General features: G+C 30.6%; 1 protein-coding gene across 5 annotated transcripts in view; it reads right to left on the bottom strand.

The window, feature by feature from the left end:
• Nucleotides 1-432: 432 nt before the first annotated feature.
• Fbxo8 (F-box protein 8) overlaps nucleotides 433-9,512 on the bottom strand; it is a 43,003-nt gene continuing 33,923 nt past the window's right edge. For 2 of the 5 annotated variants that reach the window (XM_033765438.1, XM_033765440.1), the window contains 3 exons: nucleotides 3,906-4,024; nucleotides 1,633-1,829; nucleotides 433-1,007 (listed from right to left, as the gene is read on the bottom strand). In XM_033765438.1, coding sequence (XP_033621329.1) covers nucleotides 820-1,007; nucleotides 1,633-1,829; nucleotides 3,906-4,024 — 504 coding nt within the window. In that variant the 3' untranslated portion in view covers nucleotides 433-819. Of the gene's footprint in view, nucleotides 1,008-1,632; nucleotides 1,830-3,905; nucleotides 4,025-8,475; nucleotides 9,087-9,512 lie in introns of those variants that run through there. The other 3 variants (XM_033765439.1, XM_010629826.3, XM_010629825.3) reach the window with 3 other exon arrangements.

Raw genomic sequence — 9,512 nt, 5'->3', positions numbered from 1 at the left:
ATCATTAAGATTAGGAAAATAAGTCACTTGACAAATTAATTCAGATATAAGCATGCAAAGATTTACCAGAGTTCTAATACTATTTTATTCTGTTTTTGTAAGTGTAAATCTTAAAATGTAATAAACTTTTAAAAAATCCTAAATTACCTAAATGACTTATCAAGACTTGAGTAACCTGAAAGTTTTTAAAATGAAGAATCAAATGATAAATTTATATTATACAAATAAGTGCTGGTTTTGCATATCAATATAGTAACAAACACTATTCTCAAAGTTCAAAGAAAAGGAAAGCTGGTATTGGTTTCTATCTGAAGTCAGTTTCAACTTTTACAGACAACAATATTCTTTGATTTGAATCAAATAAATTTCAGAACTCAGTTTGAGAGAAAAGGAAACACTTTAGTTAAAATCTTTACAATAAAATAATTATGATTATAAATCTCTTTAGTTAAATATGTACACAATCCATTGTATTTTTAAAAAATGGAAATGGATAAAGTTTTTCAGGCAAATCTAATGCACAAATACACCATCTTACAGAGTATAATGTATGTCAGTTTAACATTCTTAACAGCTGGGTCAGATAATGGCTCAGCTTTGTGCAAAACATAATAAGCAAAATTGAGAAAAGTCCTGCAAAATTATTTCCCCAGGAAATTACTAAAAAAGAAAACAGTGAAAGAAAAAGAAGTTGTATACTCAAGCTTGATTGTATACAGAGGCTAGAATGACCAACACGGATGTAACCCCACATCTGTTAATAAGTCCTTGGATAGCTGTAGTCTGAAGTAAAAAGTTGAAGTCCTAGCAATTGTGCTTTTATGCAGCCACATGGCCAATAAGGTAGATGTTGTCATAAAGGTGCCCTACAAAATCTTCACTAATGTTTTGAGCAGCACGACGGGTATTTCGAATAAATTCTCTTTTTGACATTTTATTCTTCACATGAGGGCTAGTGAGGTCAATGGAAAGTAGAATCAAAGAATAGCACAGTACATAGACAGCATCTGGAAAGAAAAAGAAACACTTGAAATTATGACCTACTTTAAGAAATATCCCACAGGTGTTTACATCAGTTGAAAATGTTCATAATTTTAAGATATCAAGATTAGTTTATAACTAAACATAGGATGACCAACTTATTTCAATTTGCCTAAACTTTTTCTAATTTAGCACTGACAGTCTTGTGTCTTGGAAAATTCTTCAGTAATAAAAAATTTTAGCAAAAGCACATTTTTGCTATGAAATATGTGGATTTTTAAACGTAACTGCTCAACTTTTCAATTAGACAAGTAAAACTAATTAGCACACAAATAAGAATAATGTTAAAAATTTACATAGATATGTTCAACTTTATAAATGTTTATTATGTATAAATTAGAGTTGTGACTAAATAAAGGTCTAAGTTCACATAAATGAAGTATTTCCTAACTGTAGTTGTTACCACAGTAAAAGAAGTATTTTTAATTAGTAGAAACATTTTTATCCACAGAGAGAAATATTTCTCACAGAAGACTTATTTTTACATGGAAATGCCAGGAGATGGGGTAGGAAATAATGTTAAAAAATATATATAAACACACACATATATCATACATACATACATACATACATACATACATGAATACTTACCAGGACTAAGGCCAAGTTCTCGCATTAAATCAGGATTACAAGCACAGAACCTATGTGAGAACTTTGTTATAAGAGTTTCAAGATATTCTCCACGCTCTTCAGGGGCATGGATATGACGAAAAAATTCTCTCAGTGCATTTGGTAAGAACTGATTTCTAAAATTATGCAAGGTTACAAGATCATCCAAGACATCTCTCCTATAGAAACAGAAAAGATTACAGCATTAGTTATTAAAAAGAATAAAAATCGTAATTTCTCATATTTTAGATAAAAATGTTTGATTGTTATCAGGTTAGATAATCCTATGAAAGTATATATTCTTAAATTTAAAAACAAGTATTTTAAAAAAACAGTTTGAACTCTTTCATGAATAGGTCACAATAAAACAAAGCAAAGTGCAATGATGAATTCTACTTACAGAATAAAGTTTTTCAGTAATAAAAATTTTTCAAGTGTTTTCCAGGCTAAGTCTAAAAGCAGTAGAATTCTTTCTTTTTTAGCACGATAACTCTTTACTTTTCAAATTATGAAAGTTAGGACACCCCATCTACCACATCAAACCACATTTCTAGAGGTAACAACTATGAAGATTTTAAAAAATGCTTAAATATATATATGTGTATATATATATATACATATATATATATGTAACAAATATATATAAAACAAAAACAATATATATACATACATATATATACATACATATATATATACATACATATATATATAGATAGATAGATAGATACTGTTTTAGAATTTGGCTTGGCTTTTTCACATAGCTTATTGTATACATTTGTTTGTTTGTTTGTGAGACAAGGTCTTGCTATGTTGCCAAGGCTGGCTTTGAAAACATTATGCTCCTGCTTCAGCATCCCTGAGTAAAGCAATTATAGGTATACACCATCACAATGAACTATCACATGCTTTTTAATGGCTCCACATATTCTACCTTACAAGGAAATGACCTTATTTATATATAATTAGGTTATTTATAACTGTATAAATATTTGTAAATATACACAAATATTTATTATTTAGCTAAATAACCAATAACTAAATCCTGATCAGTACAGTTTCAAGCTGGTCTCCTGCAATGTGGCTTGCTGCCTATTTTTGTAAATACTTTTATTAGAACACAGTCACATTTATATGCTTATAAACTATCTGGGTCTGCTTTTACAATACAATCAGAAAGTTTTAAGTAGCTTCAACAACAATCACAAAGTCAACAATGCCTAAACTAATTATGGAAAGATCTGGTTCTTTCCAAACCAAAACCAACCCTCACAATCTCTAGGTACCTAGTATTAAGGAGTAAAAGTGTTAATGACATCTTCACACAAAGGACTGCTTTCAATGACCAGCACGCTGCACTGTAAACTCTTCAAAACAAGGACTATACCTTAGTCATGTGTGCACCCATACTGTCTAGCAGTTTCTGGAGTACAATGAACATTTACATATTGGTACTGAAAAGTAAGAAAACTAAAAGGATTGAGAATCCCCAATGTAAGGCAAGCACATTTTTGAGCCATACATTAGTATTAGATAAAGTTTCATTTTGTTGTTGTTGTTGTGTTTTGCTTTTGGTACTAGGGATCAAACTTCGGACCTTGCACTTGTGAGGCAGTTTTAAAATGAAATGTTTTTAAATTTTTAAAGTCTAAGTTTTTCAATGTTGTATTGCATCATGTTCCAGTAGTTTATATTCATTAATAACTGGACTAAAGGCATACAAGTGAAGGATTATGAAATGAGAATAGCAGACTAACCACATCACCTCTGTGTAAAATATACTACTGTAACATTTTCAGAATTTTTAAACATTTACATAATACTTCTGTGTAGTATTGCTACACAAATATATATACATCCTTACACCTCTAAGTTTCATGGGTTTATGCTTATAATGTCCTTATAAAAGGCTTTTATTTATACAATTTCAGAATCTAGAACTTCTAGTTACTTAGATTATGTTTAGTTATTCAGGGCTTCTGTTTCCACAAAAATATTTGACTTTTGTTACCATTACAAAGATGCTGGGCTACCATTTATGTATGCTTATGGACTTTCTTTATTTTATAACTGTAACTGTCATTATCAAGTAAAAACTCACAAAATAATATAGAAGATAACTAACTTTTTTCTCTGGTTATTCAACTTTTCAATTAGATGAGTGCTATGTAGAATAGTTTTAAAAATAAAATTTAATTATTCAAAAGAATCATTTAACTAATTTATGATGAAAATTTAAGTTTTTTGTTTTTTTTTACCTTTCATCAAGATAGATTCTCAGTTTTTTCCAATTTAGCGTTCTTGTACAGAAGATAAACTTTGCTATTTCCTTTGGCGAATCATCTAGGATACCCTTGGACATGAAGTAGTTTACTCCCTGAGGTAGAAAGACAAGTCTATGTAAATAAAATCAACCTTTATTTATAAATTGTAACAATTAAGCAATAGCAGAACCACAGCTATAAATTCTTTTCATCACTAGACTTTTTTTTTAGCTTTATCATGCAAAATACAAGCTAGAACCTGAACTGAAACTATTATTTATGGTTGACAGTTTACATGCAATGAAAAGTAGGAAATTCAAAGTTAAGATTTCTAAAGATATAATTTAATTTTCTAGCTCATGTCAGGTAACACTAACTATGCATAAATATGGCCTACTTTGGGAGAAGATGTGGACGAAACCACAATATAGATTATAAAATAAGCCTTGTAACAAACACTTCCCTTGCTTAGAGGAAATATGATTTCTTAAAGCTCAGATGCATATTTGTGAGAAAAAATAATATTCTCCAAATGAAAGATTAATAATTTTATTCTGAAAAGAAAACTAATTAAAGTAGGCCAAACTCAAGGCTGGTTCATGGGCTTTACTACTTTGGCTTTAGGCATTATTACATTTTACAAGGATCTAGCTACAATATACACCAAAGCAAAACCTAATAAGACAAAATAGTTTCATTGTTCTTCATAGGATTTATCTTTGAATTTCCTTTTCTCTGCATGCAAAATTTTCCAGAGAAGCATTACCCAGTTTGTATCTACTTAAGATTTAAATCAACACCAACAAAACATCAACAAAAATGTCAAATGCTGAAACCAGTGCTATCCCACATTTAAGGAGGTCATATTTAAACGAATATTTTGGGTGGATTTGAATGTGCAGTGATTGAAATAAAAGGCAGGTGTATTTATTTCAACTTGCAGTTATCCAGATACATGAATTCCCATGAATACTTATGTCTGGACACTACACAAAGTGTGCAGTTAATTGATAGAGAAAATGACGTATTGTATACACACAACACACTGTTTTCACACATAAATTCCTTCACCTTTTCAGCATTTACAAACACATAGTACTCAGAAATACTTCACATATTAGAATTCAAAAGTTTGGAAGAATTTCTATAAAAGACTCAAAAGAAAAAATTTCTCATAAAATGTTTATACTAAAAAATTTAAATAGAAATTTGGTACAATGATGTAACCATTTTAAAAAGTTAAAATTATAAATTACAATTCAAAGATAAGACTTTTACATAAAGCTAATTTTGCGAGGCATAAGAAAAATATCTTAATAGCAATGCTAACTTTTCATGTGAATTTTCATAGTACAAAGGCAATTTAGCAAGGCACTGACTTAAAAAATGTATATAAAAGCCTGAGTGACACTTTCCTATCAACTCAATTGTAAGCTACATGTCACTGGATCCTGAGTACAAGGGTTAGAAAATGTAATATTATCAAGAGAGAAAGCCAAAAACTTGGTTTGGAATGAGGCTGAGAGATTGTCTCAGATTGGGAGGGACCACTACAGAAATAGTAAAGCTTGTTCCATCCTTTCCTCCATTAGTTTGAATAATCGAGAGTTGACTGTATATTTAATTGATCTGCTTAGCAAGAGTTGATTCAGTTTTGTTTCCAAAATTTCTCAGTGTAAAAGAATAATATTTTAGAATTATTTTGTTTAATTTTAACTGAAGTAACTAAAAAAGACAAAGAAATGTAAGCAAAATAATATTTAATCGATTCTTTATTCATACCTAAATCACCACTTAAGAGATATAAAACTAATCCTATCTACTTTTTCAATATTATGAAAAATAAACCCATGAATGTGATCCAGTGAGTGGGATATAATTCTTTAATGACACATGGTATTTTAATATTATTTGGTATCTACTCAGTTCTAAAGTAATCTCTGTATTCATTTCATGTAAAAATATACTGTTGGCTATTCCCTTTTTTATGCAATATGTTTTGAGAACATAAATATCCAACTTAACTGAGTTCTTTAAAATCAATCAAATATACTATATAGGAATAAACACATCCAGAAAGAATTTGAAATCAAAACTGGGAGCAATCCTAAAATAAGCCAACCCTGATGTTTTTGTGAGGGAAGTCTGAGATTTCTCTAACAAAGATTACTTTAGAAGGGCTATCAAAGGGAATGGTAAAGGAATGACAAGTAGGAAAAAGCATGGAACCGCTTCATAATTGACTCTAATAAGCAAGCTGGCAACCACCTGAATTACTTTTTATGTAATAAATACAAAAATATACTGCAGCATCAGTTCTGTTGACTAATCATGTTTATTTAATAAATGGTTTAAGTATTTTGTTTTTAAATAAAGATTTAGAAGAATGATACAGAGCAATCTGTAGGCCACAGAGCACATAATGATCAGTCAAGATAAACACTCAGCTGTGTGTGTACATGTCTGTGTATACTTGTGTATCTATTTGTTTTCTCACAGGCAAAGGAAATAAGGATTGATATTAATCTATATTAATATAAATATATTTTACAGTAGAAGGAAAACTGCAGCTTGATATAGTACACACAATTTCATGATCCACTATGTAAGTATCTAATTTTGAAAATCATATTTTATGAGGCATATTGACAAACTAGAAGTTATCTGGATAAAGGAACCAGTACCTATTGGGATTTTGTTAAATGGTGTAAAATTCATGTTATATAAGAAGTTGAGGGATGTAGTGGTATTAAAGAAGAAAATATTTATAAAAGAAGGCAATATTTAAAAAAGAAAAGATCCAAAAGACTGTGTGTCTTATGAAAACAGGAACAGTCTACAGCCATACTACCCTGAATGAGCCTGATCTCATCATATCTCAGAAGCTAAGAAGGGTCAGGCCTGGTCAATACTTGGATGGGAGAAAACAGGAACAGACATTGTATATAGTATTGGTGAAGATCTTAAGTTATTTTTTGGGCCTTGGACCCCTTTGAGTATGATGAAAGCTCTGTGAAACTCCTTCCTATCATAATGTATGTATGCAGTATTTAAATATTTTACTTTATTTTGTATAAGCATTTTAAAAATAGAAATTAAATGCCTGAAGCCTGTCAAAGGACTGCAGGTTAGGATCTGTCATAGATGTGTGTAGCAGGGTAATCAGTGACTATCAGAAACAGGCAGGCAAGTCAGTGCTATATAAGAAAAGCCATGCTTGCAAATATAGCTGAGTTATTCAAGTCAATAGTTTGTCATTTATTTTATTACATTTCCAAAATAAACTTAAGCTTAAAACTTACTATTTAATTTGTTTATATACATTTTAATTCCTTTAAGTAAATTCTATCCTGTTCAACTTTAAGAATAATTTAAATTGTTGCAGTCACATCATAGTTTCTTTTTCACATGTAGGGAGAATCCCAAGATAGTCTTGTCAGATAATTGTGAGATAAATCATCATGGTGTCAGTCCTATGGTGGGTGGGCTCCATAACATAATGATAAGCTCTCATTAGCTGACATATAACTATTGGATAAAATAGATGCTCTTAAAAAAATAGTCTTGGGTCAGGGATTTAGCTCAGTGGTTCCATTGCCTGCCTCACAAGTACAAGGTCCTGAGTTCGATCTCTGGTACCAACAACCAACCAACCAAATAAACAAACAAAAAACTCCACCAAAATAGTGCATAAGGTCCCAAGTTTGATCTCTGGTACCAAAAAACAAAATAAACAAAAAAACACCAAAATAGTCCTGGTATGAAAATAGCTATTTGGCCTCATTTTTCTTTGAAAAGTATATGTGTGTGTTTTAAAAATAAAAACCAATTAAAAGTTCTACATTTTCATTAAAATATATTAAACACAGGTAGTATATGTCACATACTCAATAACTGACAGTTGTATAAGATAATTTTTCCTTAAAAAATTTTAAAGTTTATCTGTGGTGATCAGACAGTTCCAGAAATAACTAGAATATACACATGACAAACCAATTAAACATGGTAGTTGAATATGGCCTAAATGAATGAGTATGAAAATAAATGTTTTAATAGTTCAATGCAAGGAAAAATCGCTATGAGATTTTTGGATAAAGTTTGAAAAAACGAGAGGAGTTTAGACAATTCAGAGTAAGTAACTTTTTTTAAAAAAAAGAACATTTCAGTTAATATTGAATTATGTAAGTAAAAGTAATATAAAATAAAAACTCTGGTAATTTTTGGGAAAAAGGGAGAGACCTCTGGTTTGAGAATAAGTCTGGAACCATCCTGTAGTAGAAGTTGTATTGAATTTTAAGGTAAGATTTTTATTCTCTGTCCATATGCAGCTGCAAGCCTTTGTAGGGCTTTTTAAAATGATGAAGCAGTAGCCTGCAGTGTCAATTTGACAGTACAATAAATATTTTTCCCTTATTCATGGTTTTGCTTTCTGCCCTTTCAGTTATGCACATTCAATTGTGATCTAAAAATGCTACATGAAAAAATTCCAGAAATAATGCCTGTGTATTAAATTGTGCACCATTCTGAGTAGCATGATAAAATCTACTGTCTACCTCCATCATACCTGATATGTGTCCTCAATGTATACAACCAGTCAGTCACTTCGTATCCATCTTGGTTAGGAGATCTAATTGTGGGGTGTTCTTTACTCTAGAATGGCTCCAAAGCATAAGAATAGTAATCCAAGCAATTCAGATTTGCTGAAGGGAAACCATAAAGTACTTCCTCTACATGGTAAGGTGAAATTACAGTAAGATATTTTGAGCATACATTTATATATCTTGTGTTATAAAACATTTTTATGATTGCTCTATTTTATGATTGTTGCCAATATCTTACTGTGCCTAATTTGGAAATTAAACTTTATCTTAAGTATTTTGGTGTAGGAAGAAATTTTAGTATACATAGCTTCAGCAATATCCAGTTTCAGGCATCCACTGGGGGTCTTGGAATATATCCCCTCTGAGTAAGAAGGGATTATTATGGTATAGAGAGAAATAACAGAAGTTAGTAGGCTACTACAATTGTTCAGGTATACACATGGAAAAACAGAAAAATAAAATATCAGATTTTAAAAAACATATTAAAATTCCATACACTATATGAATGAAAAGAGAACATACTTGCTGAACATGTTAGCTGTCAGGCCAAAAGATAATGAACGGGAACAATAATTCACGTTTCTACCTTAATAAAAAGAGATGACTGACCAAAAAAAAAAAAATGCCTGATAGGAGAAAAAAATCCAAGTTATAGAAAATGCTAATTTGGAGGAAACAGTGCTAAGTTTGGTCTTAGAATGAATCTGAGGTGATGATTAACCACAAAGGCATGGCAGAAAGTTGGCAGCAAGCTGGGTATAGAAAAAAAGTGTGTTGTAAATATAAAGTAAGCATCTTAAATAAGAAGGGTCAGCAGCAGTGACGATGGCAAACAGAAGAATCATGTCCCAGAGGCCAGGAGTCTTTGAGAGTTAAAGAAGAAAAGGATGATTCATATACTTATATAGTAGAGTTCAAAAGAGCATACTTTTCAGAGGGACCAAAAACCATGGCTCTGTCATTCATTGATGATGTGAATATAAACAATTTGCTCAAATTT

Source organism: Fukomys damarensis, unplaced genomic scaffold (assembly GCF_012274545.1).
Source record: "Fukomys damarensis isolate Sample0158 unplaced genomic scaffold, DMR_v1.0_HiC HiC_scaffold_18, whole genome shotgun sequence".
Classification (NCBI taxonomy): Eukaryota; Metazoa; Chordata; class Mammalia; order Rodentia; family Bathyergidae; genus Fukomys; species Fukomys damarensis.
The sequence above is the reverse complement of the archived record's forward strand: the minus strand, read 5'-3'. Positions and strand labels throughout refer to the sequence as shown.